Genomic DNA, 19,069 nt, shown 5'->3' on the forward strand with positions numbered 1-19,069 from the left:
AAAAAATATACATTCGAAATGCCAAATAGCATACTAAACGGTATAATTACATAAAATTATTGCGATAAAATATATCTGAAACATTATATATACAAATGAAACATTATACATACATTATATATGCATTGATCAATTGAATTATTATATATACAAATATATATATATATATATATATATATATATACTTGTCATGGAATTATATTTTATAATTAATATCAAATCTAAAATATCAAAACTCTTGTCGAAATTATCACAATAACGAAATCAACGGGACTCCTTTTCGGGCAATGGATGTTAAAATTTTATTATATATGTGCGTGTATGTATGTTTATATATGCAAATATATGCAGTTACAGAAGGTCGTAGAACATTGAGCAATGACCGTCTTTAATGTGTTCCCATGCATGTCTTACAATTTTCATGACGACTTACTAACCAACATTCCTAACTAACCAATCAACTAACCAGTTCTGGCAAAGCGATAGGACAAGTTCATTATATATTTTGCTTTTATTTTCACTCACTCTAATCCTTTCTCTAAATAATAATGAAAAATCCAAGGCCAGTCAAAGAAAAATACGCAAAACTACGTAAATACTTAATTAATACTTTGTAACACGGTAGGTAGACAACTGATGAAGGCGATTACGTATAAATATTTTGTTAGGATTATTTTTCCTTTTTCTTTTTTTTTTTTTTTTGTTACTTTTATTTTTTCTTTCTTTTTAAAAAAAAAAAATATAACTGAATGTACAACGTTGGGTATTTGTGATCGTTAAATTATAATAACAAAAAAAATAAAAAAAAAATGAAAGAAATACATATCAATTACATTGAATTTATTAATTACTTTGTTTTTATTATCATTATTATTATTCCTTCAGTTTTCTCAAACCTTAGGTGTTTTTTTTTTTTTTTTTTTTTTTTTTTTTTTTTTTTTTTTCCTATACTTTACGAGCTTGTTAGCTATAGTAGAATATATAGGTTTATTGTAATGAGCAAGTAGATAGGTATAAGAATTTTCTAACCATATTGCAGGTCTTCAATATCACTGTATTCTCCTCCCTTCTATGTTTCTATCTGTATAGATTCTTTTATTTAACATTTTTGTATATATTTTGTGCGTGTGTGTATGTGTGTGTGCGCGCACGCGTTAACGTGCGTGGGTGATAGAATACTATTTGATTCCGGTCAGTGACATTACAACTGGAATTTATTTTCACTTGTTAGTTCCATATTCGTTTAATTTCTATTTCTAATAATCCGTAGTTCTCTTTATTTTTGTTCTTCCATCTTTGTTATTACAGTTATTGTAATAATAATAATAATAATAATAATAATAATAATTTATATATCGTTTATATACTATTTATAATATATAAACAAATATTTAGGTGTATGTTTATATATTATTACTGTATTTATTTAATATTCCTTGAAAAAGAATGTACGCAATGTACATTCGCAATAAAAGAATACTAATAATTGTTTTCGATATCATAAATAAAGTGTAAGATATTTCAAGTGAAAGTAATTTTAAAATATTATACATGTGCATAATAAGACGTTTTTTCTTTCTTTCTTTCTTTCTTTCTTTCTTTCTTTTTGGTTTTTTTTTCTTTTTGTTTTGTCTTTCCTTTTCTTTTCTTTTCTTTTCTTCGTGATATCAGAATATGCAATTTTTTAGAGAGATAAGAAAAATGAAAAAGAGAAAGCAAGGAAGATGGACGAACAAAGATAATTGACTGATAGAACATTACAAATTATGTTTATGGAACTTAGTCGTGGTAGTGGACGTAACGAATAACGTAATGTTTACTCAACGATTAACTAATACTATTACTATTACTACTACTACTACTATTACTACTATTAGTGTGGCTTCTGTTCTCTCTCTCTCTCTCTCTCTCTCTCTCTCTATTTTTCTCTTTATCTATTATTAAAACATAAAATAAGATATGAAAGATCAAAAAGCAAAGGCCAATGAGAAAGAAAGATGAGAGAATGAGAACTCGAAGTGAGAATATTATTAACATTAGAAACAAACGCAAATGTATACGTATTCTATAATAATGATCGATATCCTTCGATAAAAATATTAAATGAATTTGTCGTAATAACGATGAACTAGATTAACTCTTTGCAACCGGTTTTATCGATGGAAGGGAGAAAAAAACAAATAAAGAAAAACAAAAAAAAAAAGAAAAGAAAAGAAAAGAATAGAAAAAAAAAAAGAATAAAAAAGAAAGAGTAAAGAAATTATTAAAACTTTACAACCTATAAACCTCGACCTTTTTCAATCGTGTCGCAAGAATTAATTTCATCGACGATTACTATATCTGCCACAATAAAAACTGGTCATCTCGAAAGATGTATATCATATGATTCTTTTTCTATTATAATTTCTTTATATCTCTTTTATATGTAATATTTTTTTTGTATAAACATTGTCGATCATTCGCACCATTTATCATAAGCCGTTTAACAAATCTAAAAAAAAAAAAAAAAAAAAAAAAAAAGAAAGAAAAAAAATCTAAAAAATCTAAAAAAAAATCTAAAAAATCTAAAAAAAAAATCTAAAAAAGGACTGATATACATAATCCTTTCATCGACCGAGAATAATAATTTGATCGATGAATAAAATCTAAAATTAACTAAACTAATGAAAATGTGATGTAATAAAATAATTTAAAGATGAGAAAATAAAAAAGAGAAAGGAACGAAAAAAAAAGGGAAACGTGAATGTAAAGAAGAAGAAGAAGAAGAAAAAAGAAAAAGAAAAAAAGAAGAAGAAGAAAACGGGAAAAAAGAAAAGGAAGAGAAAAGAAAAGAAGAAAAAAAGAAACGAATCGTCTCTTTGATCGAAGATTGGCTCATGAAATGGAGAAAAAAAAAAAAAAAAACGTTCGTGAGATTATTATATGAATTGATGGAACAAAGTAGAACGTATTTAAGTGTTGTTCGTTATATGTGTATATGTACTTCTGATCGCGAGTTGGCAGGTGTGTCGTAAGATCGCGTGCCTCCTTCTTATAGCGGTTCTGTCGCAAGACAGTCATTTAAAAGTCGCGCCTTCGGATCTACAAAGCAAGGATTATCGAAGGATAATCGAAAATACTCTTATAACATTCGATTCTTTATTCGATAAAATAAAGATGATATTAAGAAAAGAAAAACTATTTGAATCAAATTATATCAGTATATATATATATATATACTGATATATACGATGAATAAATATATATGAATATATGTATATACCTACGTAGGTACGTAGATGCAAATTGACAGAAAAAAAATAAAGAGAAAGAGAAAGAGAAAGAGAGAGAGAGAGCGAAAGAGAGAGAGAGAAAAGAAAAGAATCATTTTCTAATCGAAATTATATATGCATATGATACACAGATAAATACATACATATGTATATATATATATATATATATATATATATGCAAGTACTATGTGTAGCCATCTTACACGACTCTTCTGAGCCAAAAGGTTTTCTCTTTTAATAAAGCATTCCAAGGGAGGAGGATAACTTTCACTCGTCGATCTAAATTATTTAGTTGCTATATAGAAACGAGACGAGGAAATCAATGGGAAAACGATCGATCGCGTTTCTTTTGTATTATAAATTGGGATATAAATTAGGAATAATAATGACGACGAACAGATATTATTGCTTATACTTCTTCTTCTTCTTTTCTTTTTCTTTGTCTTTTGAATTTTTCCTCCCTCCTAACCCCCTCCCCCCTCCCATAAATCTATTGAAATGAAATACAATAGAATTTTTAAAAATAAACTTAATAAGTTGTAAATTCCATATTATCCTCGTGTTCATTTATTCCAATCTCGATCTGTTAGAAGAATTGAAACTACACTCTAAGAATAAGATTTACGGTTAAACCGCAAATTAAAATATACTTTCAGAACCATCATTAACTCGTTCAAGCATAATATACTAATGCAAAACCACAATCATCGTATATAATTACCAATTCGATAATAAAAACGAAGCTTGATAATAATTACGCGAATAAAAAAAAAGAGAGAGAGAGAGAGATAAAAAAAAAAAAAATAGAAGGAAGAATATCAAAGTAAATTCTTATAAATTATTCATTCACTTTATATTTTATATACGTATATTTAAATATGCCTATAAAAATATAAATTTTATATTTTTCACATTTTCATAATATATTCTAACGGAGCTGGAGATATAAATATTCTCTTAATATTAGATTTCGTAGTCTCCTTTTTTTCTAACGTCATTGAATTAGCGATTTGACAGAATAAATAAAAAGTGACGTTATCTTCGGTTATTATATCCAGACATCGTTCTCAAAACAACATCGAATAAAGATAATTTCAGAGATGTTTCAAGTATCACGAAAAATTAAAATTATTTTAATAATCGTACTTTTATTTGATTTATATTTACATTCTATTTTAATATCAATAATTTTAATAAAAAAAAAAAAAAAAAAAAAAAGAAAACTTATTATCATTATACAAAAATAGAAACATAAAAATATTATAAATTTTAATTACAAATTATCTGTATAATGTAATCTCCATTTAAATATTTTATTTCCTTAAATGCATTATAAGTTACGATATTTAATTATTATCTATATTCGCATGTCTGTTTAGATTTTTTATTATTAATGTACTATATATATATATATATATATATATATATATATATATATATATATATTTATATTTATATATATATAAATGGATAAATAATTAGATAATTAAGAAAAAAAAAGAAACACCAAGAAAAAGAAAACTAAAAAAGAAAAGAAAAGATTATATTTTGATTATTAAGAATCAAGGAAGATAAGCAAAGATGTTATAGAAGGAAAAAGGAGTTCTCGTTCCTCAACGAACGATATCGAATGTCAAGATATACGGAGAGGGAAAATATACTTTCTGTGTATACTTCAAACGACCCACATTCTGGAATCGTTCGTTCATTCGCTCTCTCACTCGCCTTTAACGAGCGGAACGTTTCGACGAATCAAGGTCGCTCTCTCACGAATAATCCGAGTCGATGCACTGCCGATGCATTTACCTTCATGTTACCTTCATCTCTTGTCCAGAAGACAAATTTTGTTTTCGAATTTGTTGAAAATTTGTTTCGTATTTTTTTATTTGCGTCGAATTTGATTATAAAAAAGAAAAATAATAATAATAATAAAAAGAAAAATAAAAAGAAAAAAAAAAAGAAGAAAGAAATGATCGATAGATTTAATCTTTTCGTCTCCAAAAAAAAAAAAAAAAAAAAAAAAAAAAGAAAAAAGAACAACAACAACAACAACACAAAGAAACAAACGTAAATATTACTTTAAGAAATTTTCTTATCATATAAATAAAATTTCAAGATAAAATCTTTCTTTTCGTATTCTTGTTAGTGTTTAATTCATAAAACTCTGTTACCATTTAACATCAAGCTCAATAAAGAAAAGGAAGAACGAACGGAAGATAATTTTTCTCCTCTCTGTTTGTCACAAATTCATTTTAAATAAATTAATTGTAAATAACATAAAGCGTATTTTCGTTAATATATCATTGATTAATATATCACGGAATATATTCCCGGATATTATAGAATAATTAGAAATAAATAAATAGAATATCTGACAATTTTATGTCAGAGTGTTTATGACAATTTTATTATTTCTCTTTTTTATTTCTTTTTTTATTGTTTTTTGTTTTTTACGTGAAAATTATTCAAATTATATTTGCTTAACGATAGGACGATAAAAATACTTCAATTAAAATATCTTATTAGTAATAAATTAATATTTGTTCAAGATCTCTTAATTCTAAAGAGAAAAATAATATTTTATTTTTTTTTCGAGGTCGATTTAGCAATAATCAAAAACGATAAAAATTTTACAGTTTCGACAAGTTTAAGTTTAAGCAAAATAAAAAGAAAATAAATAAATCATTTAATTATAAAACGGACGAAAATAAATCTTAATCCTGATAACAGTTCATGAGTGTCTATGTATAATTCCACGTGACAAGGACAAGAAGGTCTTTGGCCTTCAAATATAGATTATACATTATACAAATGTTTACTACTGGGAAAAGAGAGAGAGAGAGAGAGAGAGAGAGAGAGAGAGAAAGGAAAAGAGAAAAGGAGATAGAGAGTGAAAGAAAGAGAGATAGAGATAGAGAGAGAGAAAGGGAAAGAGAGAATGAGATAGATAGATAGATAGAGAAAGAGAAAGAGAGAGAGAGAAAGATAAATGGCATTGACCAATTGAAAGGAATTCGAAGAGAGATTCGATGATCTTTTTCTTCTTTTGACCAATAAAATATCTACTGAATCGTATAGCTCCATAGTATCTACGCAGAAAATAAATCTGTTTAAACGATTTAAAGAGAAAATTAAATATATATATATATATATATATATATATATATATATCCATGGAAAATCGATAATGATTACCAACGAATTACGAATTTTTCCAAAAATTTTACTCATCTAGAAGAAAATCTGATCGCTATAATTGAAAATAACAAGACCAAAGGAACATCAAGTATGAGAAATAAATTGAATATAACTGACGTCGAAGTAAAAAATAAAATTTATCAAAATTATTTATGTATTATACGAACGAGACGATAAATCCATTCTTGAACAGCTTTATCAATTCTCGCATTGTCCTTATCGATTGAAATTGTAAAATACACTTATATTTCATTAAATCCGAATGAAAGTCCTTATAATTCTTCGAATTAAAAGTTGAAATGGCGTTATCACGTTTTACTAAAAATTTCTTAAATGTAAACGATGATTTCTTTTCTTTTTCATTACTTATTATTATTGTTGTTATTATTTATATATATATATATATATTTTTTTTTTTTCTTTTTTTCTTTCGAAAGAGAAAAGGAAAGAGAGATCCTTTATCAAATTTCAACATTAAAAGTTGTAGAATTATAAGGCGATTTTATGTAACATCGAGAGAAGCCGGAATAAATGTCTCACGTTCAGAATTATTTAACGCCGCCCAATCGGTCGTCCGTCATGGGACTAATCAAACTTTCACTCCATCTTTCGACATATATATATATATATATATATATATATATATATATATATATATATATACATATATACTTATATATATATATATACATATATATATCTTAACAATATATATATATATATAGATTGTTTCTCTTTACTGCAAATATGTGGGAGAGAAAACAAACAAAATTCTCGTGTTGGAAACTTTAATGCGTTTAAATAATAGAAAAAGAAAAAAAAAAAAATATATATATATATATATATATATATATATATATATATATATGGCCTTCGAAAAAGATATTGAAAAAAATAATCAAAGAGAAGGAGAAAATGATTTACACTAATTTAATCTCTGTATCTCCGGGGTTTCGTTGTGAGAAAGTGGAGTTTTGCTTAAGTAAGTACTATTATCATTACGTTAATTCAAATGACCTTGACGAGTGTCGATTCTTTTTCTTTTCTTTCTATCTTCTTCACGAGAAAATAAAATAGAAAGCTGGTCGAGTCGCTGAAGGAGCGTTGTTAAAAATTAATTAAGACTCTTAGATCTTAACTAATTATCAGTATAACACTAACGATAAATATATATATATATATATATATATATATATATATATATATATAACAAAAAAAATACAAAATAAAAAGGACTCTACATAATTAGATAAAACAATATAAAGAGGGCCAAGCAGCAAACAGAAACTTGAAGTATAAAAAAAAAAAAAAAGAAAAAGAAAGAAAAAGAAGAAGAAGAAGAATGTTGGGATAAAAAAAAAAGAATGAACCATTTGGTCGGCCAGCACACATAATGGTATCCGCACATATCTACCATATGTATGTGTGTGTGTATATTATATGTGTATATATATACATATATATATACATATTTACTCTACGCATACATGTAAGAAAAAAATGTACGTGTACACACGTACAAAGAGAGCGATATAACCGGGTTCAACTTTTACTGGGATTCACATTTGGGTATCGAGGGCAGCCTAGACGTCATTCTCGTCCACCAAGTGAAACTGACCATTTCGTTTGACCGCCGCCAAGTGAAATGTTATTTTTTAAAATCTTGTCCTTTTATTTTTAATTATATAAAAATTTATTTTCATATCTTTTCAATCGATAAAAAAAAAAAAGAAAAAAGAATTATACAATCCTAATTAGTACAATTTTTATATCCTTTTTAATGGATTATGTGAATTCTTACGAGCAATTTGTAATTAATCAAATAACGTCATAAATACTCTCTGTCAAAATCGAAGACCAATATCATTTTATTTTGTATTTTTTTTCTTCTTTCTTCATTTTAAATCGATTCTAAATGTTTATTTAATCGTTATAACTTCATCATTTTCACTGAAATAAGATATTAAATTCACATTCCTATGTACAGTTATAATTATGATATCATTTGTTTAATCATATCCATTTATATCAAAGATCACGAAGAAGAAAATGATTTTTAATTAATGATGATAACATTATACTACATACTATGACAAGTGTTATTTTAGTCTTTTATCAAGGACGGATATATCAGGATATATCCTATAGTTCATTCAAGGATTAGCAAATTAACACGAAGATCGTAGAATTTCTTGAGGAAAAGGTAGAGAAGGGAATAAAGATCCTTGGAGTTTCGCGATGAATCTCTAAGAATTTTCGTGACAGTATTGACAATGAGAATAAGGAGGATTATTTGTATTACAATCGAATATGCATGATGCGACGTCTCCTTCGATATATATGTACTGGTCGATTACCAAGCAGAGTCTACGCGTATTCATTTGCATTGGAAAAAATGCGGAAGAAACAAGAGGGAAAGCCCGACGTAAGAAATTAGATGAATTAATTTGAAAATTTATTCGTAAGAAAACGAGAGAGAGAGAGAGAGAGAGAGAGAGAGAGAGCGAGAGAGAGAGACTTAATAAAAAAAAAAGAGAGAGGTGGAGAGATTTTAGATTTGGATTTTAGAGAAAACAAAATTTTGTTCTAATTACTTGATATATCTACACATTCGTTTGCTCTTTTCTGGTTTTATTAATATAATAATAATAATAATTATAATAATAATTATTATTATTACATAATTATTATTATTATCAATTTCTTATAATATTTATTTTTAATTTTGACGTTACCCAAACTATATATCGACAGATATATCGACAGATATATAGTTTGGGTAACGTCAAAATTAAAAATAAATATTATAAGAAATTGATAATAATAATAATTATAATAATAATTATTATTATTACATAATTATTATTATTATCAATTTCTTATAATATTTATTTTTAATTTTGACGTTACCCAAACTATATATCGGCAGATATAAATTATCTATATTATTAATTATTTTTTAACGATAGATGTATCACTTCAAATTTATCATTATAAAAAAAAAAAAAAAAAAAAAAAAAAAAAAAAAAAAAAGGAAGAAAGAAAAAAAGTACGGATATATCGACAAAAAAAAAAAAAAAAGAAAGGATAGCGTACGAAATATCTACAGAAGTCAAATTGAATCTATTCGCATATCGGGCGCGTAAATTCCGCTGGGTCCCTCCGTTCATTCATGCAGGTAACGTTCAATTGACGCACTGGCGACAATGAATGATTCATCTGTTATTCCGTGAATGGAGAAGTCGTTCGAATGTGCTAATATTTGCCATAAATTACAATCAGTTCTTCTATATTTCTATTTACTTATGATCTAATATTATTATCGAAATAAACATGAAAAGCGTGCACGCGAGTGCACAATGGAATTAGTTTTATTATTAATAGGAATTAATTTTATTAATAAAATAAAGAATAGATAGAGGAAAGCTTAGAGGTGAAGAAAGTAAGAGAGAGATAGATAGATAGATAGATAGAGAGAGAAAAAAAATATGGTAGTATACATATAGAAGTATATTAAAAAAAAGATATTCCGATTGTCTTACCATCAAGTAAAAAAAATTAATTAATCGATTAATAATCTTATCATAAATCAATCAATTTTATATAGATCTTCTTTGATATAAATTTATGAACATGATATCAATGAAATTGGTCATCGAGCCCTTTGTTACCATATTTATATTTTCTAACAAAATATTTATTACATAAATTATTTGATCTATGATATATATATTATATATAATTTTCTAATATAATATATTAGAAATCTAATATAATTTAATATATTAATTTATTATTGATTGAAAATTATATTAGATTATCTAATATAATCTAATATAATTTTCAATCAATAATAAACCATATAATAATAAAATAAATCAGCACGATTATTATATTACCTAAAATGCAGATAAATTTTTTGTTGATATGCTTTAGCAAATATTTTTATAATCCACTTATTACATAATAAGTAAATATAAAATATTTAGAAGATAGTAAATTATTTCTGCGTCAAAGTACTATCTTTCAATATTTATATAAATCTTATTATTTTTAATAAAAAAGAAAATTAATAGAGCTAAGCGATAATAAACAAAAATGCATATAATTGGAATTTCATATAATTTAAAAGTAGAAGAATTTTTTATTTTTCTTTTATTCTTTTTTTTCAATTTATTTATTTATTTTTTTTTTCTTTGATATATATAAACATTTGTGATATTTGTTTCTTATTTTTATTGGAACGTACAAAATTATAAACGATACATCTTTGAATTAATAATATGAAACTAATAAAATAATAATTTAGAATGAATAATATGAAATTAATAAAACGAAAAATTAATTTCAATATTCAAATAAAAATCGGCTAGACCGATTATATTTCTACCAATTATAGATCATTTAACGTTAAAATCCGCCCCCTTTTTCTCTCTCTTTCTCTCTCTCTCTCTCTTCAGAAATATTCATGAATATTGCATAAGATAACAAAACAGAATAAAATTCTGGGAACTGGATGAAATAAAAATAAGAAATAAATAAGGAAGAAGACGTGGACATCCAAGGCAATCCAAGTCAATTTGATTTTCCAATCAATAAGAATTTTTGTTTAAAATACTACATAAAGTAATAATTAAAGTCGAATCAAATTATTCTTTATAATTTGTATACTCAGATATTTTATGATTAAACAAAAAAATTGGTGTTTTTTTTTACGTAAGAAAAATAATCGACAGTGTGTATGAAAACGACAAGAGAAGATAAAATGAATTTATATTTTTTAAAACCGAATATATCGAAAAAATCAAGACCATCCAAACGAGACACATACATTGACTTATGAAAAATTTCTCGTCAATAATCGGCTAACCTACTTACAAGGAAGATCTCGAAAATTTCGTTCTCATCTTTACAACCGGTTCTCATTCGTCAATTGGATAATATTTACCATTACGAACCTAACGTTATAAACTCAAAGAATATTTCTAGCTAGTAAGGGGAACATTTACCCAAAGATTGCGTAATACGAATAAGCAAGTCGTTCAATCTATGGCTAAGCAAGGCGTGCCATTAAGTGATCCGAAGAATTTCAAAATCCAACTCTTTCCTCTTTTGACTTTTGTACGAGAAAGTTTCTCAGTATATTTGACATTCGAAACTCAATGTAATCGTCATCGACGAAATCTGCTATTTTCTAAGATATACCTATTTATTTTTTCTCGATATTTACGATCATTACGATCTTCTCGTTTTCTTTTTTTAAAGAAGAGAAAAAAAAAAAAGAAAAAAAAAATAGAAAATATCTATTTGTTGATTCAACACAAATACTTTCAATTTCGGGATATATCAAATTAGACAAAAATTTATTATTACGCGAGGAAATATTTGTCAAGACATTATAGCATTAAACATGATTATTTTGTTCTCCGTGATATATCAATATACGAATGATTTCTATCTTGCTGCGTCGCGCCATACGACGATTTGAATTCGAAAGTTACAACGAGTAGAATGCGCATGCGTCGGTTGTACAAATGTCGCTCTTCTAGTCAAGTTAGTACTACTTCTTTCATCCACAAGATAAAATTAAACGTAAAATATTCGCAAGAAAGGATGGATTTTCTGTGTTAAACGATTCTCATTTTTTTTCACGTATTCATCCTTTTCTTTTTTAGAAATAAAAAGAGAAAGTTCTTATTTTAAATGATCATTATAAGACGAGAGGTGGAATCACGTGGTCGCAGACGTCTTATGTCGTCTGCTATAAACAGCTGTTCCGATAGAAGGCGCAGAAGAGCGCAAAATCCGTTCATTCGTAAAATGAATAGGTCAGGTCAAATGTAGATAAATACAAATTTTTTTTTAGATTTGAAACATTGTTGACAAAAAACTAACAACTGGTATAGCATCAAAACTAACGTCATATTTTTATTCGATATTAAGTCGTCCATTAAAATCATTTTCAACAAAAATGTATATATATATATATATGTGTATTTAAATTTGGTGCTATTCGCATGTTACATAAGTTTCAACAAGAATACATAGCATAGAACAATAATAACGACTACTTTGATAATTTTCACCTCGAAAATTTTTTACGTAATCTCTCAAGATTTCAATGTTTTACGTAATCTTTTAAGTTTTCAAAGTTAGATGACTTTCTCTTAAAGGAACTTTCAAATTTCGTAGACTCGTCATCATGTGTATAAAAGAATTTTCAAATTTCATAGATTCGCCATCATGTGTTTATATAAATCATTAGATAAACGAGACAGGTGTACGTTTTAGTCTAATTAAATAGTTCATGCCGGTTGAGGTTATGTTCAAATAACGTAAGAAATCTCGAGAAAGCTGAATGAAAGCGATCAAATTATGTTTTCCAATCGTAAATTACAATCGAGAGGTATACTTAAACGATGAAAAGAACGTATTAATTTGAAGAACTTTCGAAATTATTATTGATTAATATTATACACGTAATATTGGATATATCTTATGAGTCTAGACTCAGTAAGAAACGATATAAAAAGAAAGTGGACAAGAATACAGCTTACCTGACATTGTTTCTCCGTCGGGCTTATGGCTCGTTCGATCTCCACTCGTGACTTGGTAAATGTTGTTGAAAGTTTCTTTCGTATTTCAGAAAAATGTCCGAACTGGCACAGTTTTTCCGCACGAGCACAAAGCCGACTCGACCCTATACACGCCATAGCGAAAACTGTAGTGAGTCGAGCCAGCCAACTTGTGAAGACTTTCGACCTAGACTAATCCCCACCGATATTTCTCAAAGATGTGACCCTCTCCCCCACTCTATCCCCACTTCTTTGCTCACCTTTCGTTTTCCCAATATGTTATCTCTTTAAATGTACACTCCCAAAGAGTGCGTTCCTTCTCCATGCAAGAGAGTTTTTGATATTTAGCGTATCGTTCAGTGACGTTGCCGCGTCTTACTAATATTATCGTAGTGATACGATCATAAATCGTAAGAAATGCATGATCGTAAAAACGCGTATTCTCATTTTTGGCAAGACAACAAATTAAGCGGTAATAATAAACGATTGACTCGTTCATTCTGAAGGGAGATCCGTATCGAAAAGAATTTGTTTGATAAGCGATGGTCGATCATTAAAACATTTTTTTTTTTTTTTACTCCTTCATTTTTATTGTATTCTTCTTAATATTAAAATAATTCTCTTGTCGTTTCCTCGAGGATAGAAAAAAAGAAAAAAAAAAAAAAAAAAAAAAAAAAAAGAAGAAGAATAAGAAGAAAAAAAACTTAAAATTTCATTATAATGTCATAATAAAAATGATCGTTTTACAAGTTCATCGTCGATCTAATAATGAGACACATCTGTTTCATCTTATTAAATAATCATATAAAATTGATTTACAATACATATTAAAAGATTTTGAAAATCTTTTTAAGATTTGTCGCCTTTAGATAGATCGTCATTGTTAAATCTAGTCACTAAGATCTCTGGTATCATATTTGCTTCTGCATTGATTAGATGAAAATTAGAATATTCCGTTATCGTGCAAGCTGCATTATTTTTATTTTCTGCCACATTGAAATTATATTCTTGTGCTGTATCCCCATGATTTCTATTAACGGTATACCATTGGGACATCATTTCTCTAAGCGGTTGAAGATTACTTGCATTTTGTTGAATCTTTTTCAATTCTTCGTTACAAAGTTGTTCAATTTCTGCCAATCTCCGTGCATAAGCTTTGGCAACTACTTGACGATGCATATTATAACGTTTCTCTGCTTGAGCTAATGCTAATGTATCCTGATATTTTGCAAGTTTCTTCTCATATTCTAATATTGTAAGCTCCGTTAATGCTTTCTCCGATGTTACATCAATAATATAATCTATAAAAGTCATACATTATAATAATATTCATTGTAGAATTATGTATCATGTTTCATTACCTATATCATTAGAAAGAGGAGATTCGGCTGCATACGCAGCTGCAGCTGCACGTGCAGCTGCAGTAGCTTCCTCTAATGCAAAAATATCGCTTTGCTCTCTCAATAATTGAAACTCTTCCCTTTCTTTTCTCCAAAGAGTAACTTCTTTTTTTAATTCCTCTCTCAAATACATCATCAATTCGTTTAATGAATTAATACGTTCTCGAAGAGCACGACTGAAAATATAAAGAATTAATAAAATATCAACGATCACTCATAACAATTATTTACAATTAAAATACTTTTTATGATATAATAAATACTCTATATATTTAGATTCCTCATTTTCGTTGTCGTCGAATTCTTCGTAATTTTTATTCATTGATAGAGAATTCTCCGATTGTTCTAAAACAGCCGATAGTTTTTCATATGTATTGTCGTATAAAATATCACTTTTTTCAGTAGTCTCTACATTTTGAAGATCTATGTTTAAATTAAGGTCGTCCTGAACCTTTTGATTATGTTCATTTTCATAATCCTCTGAACTTTCGTTTCTGTTCTCGGAATCATTAACAGAGGTCCTACTACTGAAGGATCTGTCAGTTTGTATCTCTGATAAAGAAGCACACTCGTTTTCCATTAGGAATATTCTTGATTTTTGTTCTTTTTTTATATTAAAAAAAACATATTATATTACTTATCTAAAAATTTTTATCGTGTCAATAGTTACATTCGGTCTTGATCATAAAATACTCGATTTGTTTTTGTTACTCTCTTGTTTTTGTAAGATAAAAAAATCTAGATCTAATTTATATATATATATATATATACATACATATATACATATATAGGAAAAATAAGTCAATTTAAAACGATAACTGCAAAATTATAATGAATTTCGTTTCTCTTTACATTTTATTATTAAATCGTATATTTTATTCAGTACAAGAAAAAAAAAAATCACTAACTTTGATAACATTGATATCCTAATAATTGCTATGTTCTAATATAAAATATTATTATTACTTATGCATATATATAAAATATATATTTGTACATGTATAAAAATATTAAAATTATTCTGCACCAGGTTTTAGGAAGCATAAGCTTATATAAAAGTATAATTATTGGAATTTTCACTTTCTAAGGAAATTCAATAAATTACATAAATTCATATATTTATAAAAGTTTAGGCATTTGTTTCAATGTTGATATATCTAATATCTTATTAGGACAATTGGTCCGAGACATTTGTGCGTATGGATATTGTTGCGTTATTGGACTATGTTTAATGTTTCCTATTTTCAGATCTGCTTTTGGTGATCCTTCCAGGCACATTACATTATCATCTGCAAAGGATAGTATTTGTCATTGTCTCTGAATTGTTAAAATTTGTAGATTACAATTTGAAAAATATAAATCCTTTACCTTCAATTTGTACATTATTTTTTCCTGGGAGCAACTGATATCTTTCTAAATAACGCATTGTAGCAAATGATAAGTTAGTTCCTTGCATATTACTTAACATAACTTGTTTTAATGATGTAGATCCCTGTTTTTGTGTTGTTAATTCAGCAAGCTGTTCATCGCTTAGATATTTTAATGCTAATGCTTTCATGTGCATACTTGTATTTGTTTCAGTAATACCACTTGTAGCACGAGTAATATTTGCTTGATAGTCCAATCGTGGATAAAATGACGAATCAAATTCTACTCTACAAAAACAATATTATAAAAATATATTGTATATAATTAATAAAAATAAATTAATAATGATATCTTATTTATAAATAAATCTATAAGATGTCACAGAAAAATACATACTTTCTTGTACCATTTTTTTCTCTGGATTCAGGCTTATCCACTAAACTAATACCAAGTTTTCGTAATTGTTCTAAAGTGGCAACCTTCACAGTGTCTAATATTGTTTTATTTTCATTATCATCTTGTTCTACATTGTTTCTTGTTTTTACATCCTTTGGATCACTAGTATCCACAGTCGATGAATTCTGTAAAATTTGATTCACTTGCCCTAAGACATTATTATAAAAAGTCCATCCAACTTTGGAAGTTCGTTTAATCTTATCACTTTCTTCATCGCTAGAATATTCTTGCATATCAACATGAATACTTGGTTCAGGTGTTACAGGAGCCATTTCAGTTATTTTAAAATCACCACCACTTAGCACCAAACTATCTTCTACGCGTTTATGTGTTTTAGCAAAACCATCAGACTTATCACATCTGTTTTCATTCTTTGCTTCTGTATATTCTTTTGGATCATTAAGTACATCATTTGTTATACAATGCTCATAATTATAAGGAGAAAATCCTGTATCTTTAGTAAGTCTTTTTATATCTTCCTTTTTTGTTCTTTGTTTTTCATAATTTATTGGCGAATATGTTTGCTTTTGTGCATTCAATTTATTAGAATTCTGAAATATATCTTTATTTGATTGAGATGATCCATTTATTCTTTCTACAGGAATATTTCGTGCATTTTGAGTATCTACATGATTTCTCTTTTCCTGTATATCTTTCATTGAACAACTTACATTAAAATTACTACTCTGTGGTTGACTAGAGGATAAATAACTTTCAGAATCTTCAACTATATTTTCCAACTGTCCAACAGGAAGTCTTGTAAAACAATTTTTATTCCTTTTCAATGTTTCACAAGTCTCCTGCAAATGTTTATTATTTTGTCTATTTATAACATCATTCTGTATCTCATCCTTTTGAAGATTTTCAGTATAGTCCACTACAATAGGATTATTTTGAACCGTAAATTCAAAACTTGTCATCACACCAATAGATACTTGTTGTTCCATTACACCTTTCTCTGCATGCTGCTCTGACAGAATAAGTTCTGGTTGATTTATAATTCTAATATCTTTACTATTTTCTACATTTCTTTCTATAACAGAGGTACTTTGACAGGCATTTCTTTTAACTTTTTGATTTGGAGTTGTTTGATAATTGGAAGTATCAATAGTTCCTGCATGAATGTATCCATTTTGTTGTACCGTTTGAGTTGAACAGACGCATTTCTTTTTCTCCATTAAAATATCTTTCTGCATTTTTAAAAGATTATCTACTTGCGATTGTAAAGATTGAATTTGTTCACTTTGTGTATTAACTAGTTGCAACAAATTTTTGATTGTTTCATGATTATCCGTATTATGATGGTGCATTGGATAAAATGGTGGAAAAGGATATGTACTCATGTCAAAATATTGATATGGATAGCTTGGATGATGTGACATTGGTGGAAATTTATTATTAGAAAAAACATTTGGAGTAGTTAAATTATGCACATTTGGATGATTCTCTGTATTATTTACATTGACCTGCGTTTGCATACAATTTTGAAGAACCAAATCTTTTTTATTTGTAGAAACATAGGGTGTATTTGTGTTATGATTATGATGATCATTATAAGTATTCAAATCTTGTTTAGAATTACTTAATAGTCTTGTCCTCTCATTGTAGTCAGAATAATCTTTATTAGGATTATGCAATGTCGCACATGTGGTATTAAATGGATAATTATGTGGTGTACGTGACCTTATATGATCTTGTTCTCTTTTGTGAACATGCATATCTTTCTTTAAGATTTTATTACCGTTACCACATGAATCATTACTTCTATCAATACTTTGTAAAGAGGTTACAGGATTATATTTATAATCATGTTGGACTTTATGTGAATTGTCAATCTCATCGATCTTGTAATTGGGCGTTTTAGAAAAATTATATTGCCTCCAAGAAGCATACGATGCATGCTTGTTAAAAGAAGGAGAAACAGAGATGTCAGACTTCGGATTCCTATTCTCTGAAGGTTTATCAAAAATAAGAGACACTTCTGGCACCGATGAAACTGCAAAATTCTACATACGACATGTTTTATCTATTTATATAAAGTATCGAAGAAAGATTAAAGTTAAAATATATGAAAATGAATGTACCTCAACTTTCGTTGCAGGCTTAGGTGTAATTCTCGGCTCAAATTCTTCTACATCATTATTAAATTGACGTTGCATATTTTAATCGTTTAGAGTAAAAATATTAAATAATTCAAGTAATATCTCTTTCTTCAATTTTTATTATAATATATATCGTGCAAGAAATATTTCAAATAACGTCCACTCAATAACGCCAAACCACAACGTATATTAAAATTTCACTGTCAGAAGATTAATGTCCCGCGCGAAATCGTTAAGCTTTATAGCATCAATGTGATTGGTAGATAGATCAATTTAAATTCTATCGAATAAGAATTTCTTTTTTGAATTTCAAAATGAATTACAATAAAAATTTATTACGAATAACGATCAAATTTTATTCGAATTTTTATTCGTATATCGATATCGCGAATTTATTAAAAATTCGACAAATAAAAAACGATAGATACGCGATACTTATCGCGAAAGTACATATCAGTAATATTTAAACTTTATTTGAAATGTTGTTATATAAATAAACGTGCTAAAAAGAAAAAAAAAAAAAAAAGAGAACAAGAAAAGAAAAGAAAAAGAAAAAAAAAAAACAACAATAAAGAAGAAGAAAGAATGCCATGCTACGAAATCAATGTTAGTTAATCGTACGATCGATTATATTCAACCAATAACGTATGAAATATAGAAGAATGTACGTGATGAATCACACCTAAATATTCTCTGAT

At 27.1% G+C, this 19,069-nt stretch overlaps 3 protein-coding genes and 1 long non-coding RNA gene across 7 annotated transcripts in view; 1 reads left to right on the forward strand and 3 right to left on the reverse strand.

Annotated features, from left to right (window-relative positions):
• The window catches only part of LOC124952621 (all trans-polyprenyl-diphosphate synthase PDSS1), a 26,493-nt gene extending 13,236 nt beyond the window's left edge, over positions 1-13,257 (reverse strand). Inside the window, exon 1 of the mRNA XM_047502762.1 lies at positions 13,028-13,257. Within this exon, the coding sequence (XP_047358718.1) occupies positions 13,028-13,183 (156 nt within the window). The 5' untranslated portion in view covers positions 13,184-13,257. The remainder of the gene's footprint in view (positions 1-13,027) is intronic.
• Positions 12,632-15,819, forward strand: LOC124952628. Its single transcript, XR_007101959.1, has 2 exons — positions 12,632-13,517; positions 15,694-15,819. It is a non-coding gene; the product is annotated as an uncharacterized LOC124952628 (long non-coding RNA).
• On the reverse strand, positions 13,745-15,253 carry LOC124952623 (cAMP-inducible prespore protein D7-like). 2 transcript variants are annotated; one of them, XM_047502765.1, is made up of 3 exons: positions 14,688-15,253; positions 14,407-14,621; positions 13,745-14,346 (listed from the first exon to the last, which is right to left on the reverse strand). In XM_047502765.1, exons 1-3 carry the CDS (start codon positions 15,023-15,025, stop codon positions 13,895-13,897), a joined length of 1,005 nt encoding a protein of 334 aa, XP_047358721.1. In that variant the 5' UTR covers positions 15,026-15,253; the 3' UTR covers positions 13,745-13,894. The 2 variants fall into 2 exon arrangements, with proteins under 2 accessions (XP_047358721.1, XP_047358722.1); XM_047502766.1 differs by having other exon boundaries at positions 14,709-15,250.
• LOC124952619 (putative uncharacterized protein DDB_G0282133) lies at positions 15,274-18,668 on the reverse strand. Of its 3 annotated transcripts, XM_047502755.1 has the most exons (5): positions 18,354-18,654; positions 16,941-18,275; positions 16,210-16,820; positions 15,814-16,100; positions 15,274-15,734 (listed from the first exon to the last, which is right to left on the reverse strand). In XM_047502755.1, the coding sequence occupies exons 1-5, from the start codon at positions 18,426-18,428 to the stop codon at positions 15,565-15,567; spliced, it is 2,478 nt and encodes an 825-aa protein (XP_047358711.1). In that variant the 5' UTR covers positions 18,429-18,654; the 3' UTR covers positions 15,274-15,564. The 3 variants fall into 3 exon arrangements, with proteins under 3 accessions (XP_047358711.1, XP_047358710.1, XP_047358712.1); XM_047502754.1 differs by having other exon boundaries at positions 15,276-15,734; positions 16,210-18,275; positions 18,354-18,653; XM_047502756.1 differs by lacking the exon at positions 15,274-15,734 and having other exon boundaries at positions 15,952-16,095; positions 16,210-18,275; positions 18,354-18,668.
• Positions 18,669-19,069: the final 401 nt, after the last annotated feature.

Source organism: Vespa velutina, chromosome 10 (assembly GCF_912470025.1).
Source record: "Vespa velutina chromosome 10, iVesVel2.1, whole genome shotgun sequence".
Classification (NCBI taxonomy): domain Eukaryota; kingdom Metazoa; phylum Arthropoda; class Insecta; order Hymenoptera; family Vespidae; genus Vespa; species Vespa velutina.

What these genes read in the sequence shown, in the direction of transcription:
- LOC124952623 (XM_047502765.1), bottom strand. Translation starts at nt 15,025, where the DNA reads ATGGAAAACGAGTGTGCTTCTTTATCAGAGATACAAACTGACAGATCC. An exon ending in TATTTATTATATCATAAAAA is followed by an intron (nt 14,622 to 14,687) that starts GTATTTTAATTG and finishes TTATATTTTCAG; the next exon opens with TCGTGCTCTTCGAGAACGTA. An exon ending in TCCTCTTTCTAATGATATAG is followed by an intron (nt 14,347 to 14,406) that starts GTAATGAAACAT and finishes TGACTTTTATAG; the next exon opens with ATTATATTATTGATGTAACA.
- LOC124952619 (XM_047502754.1), bottom strand. Translation starts at nt 18,428, where the DNA reads ATGCAACGTCAATTTAATAATGATGTAGAAGAATTTGAGCCGAGAATT. An exon ending in GAAAAAAATGGTACAAGAAA is followed by an intron (nt 16,101 to 16,209) that starts GTATGTATTTTT and finishes TTGTTTTTGTAG; the next exon opens with AGTAGAATTTGATTCGTCAT. An exon ending in AAATAATGTACAAATTGAAG is followed by an intron (nt 15,735 to 15,813) that starts GTAAAGGATTTA and finishes TATCCTTTGCAG; the next exon opens with ATGATAATGTAATGTGCCTG.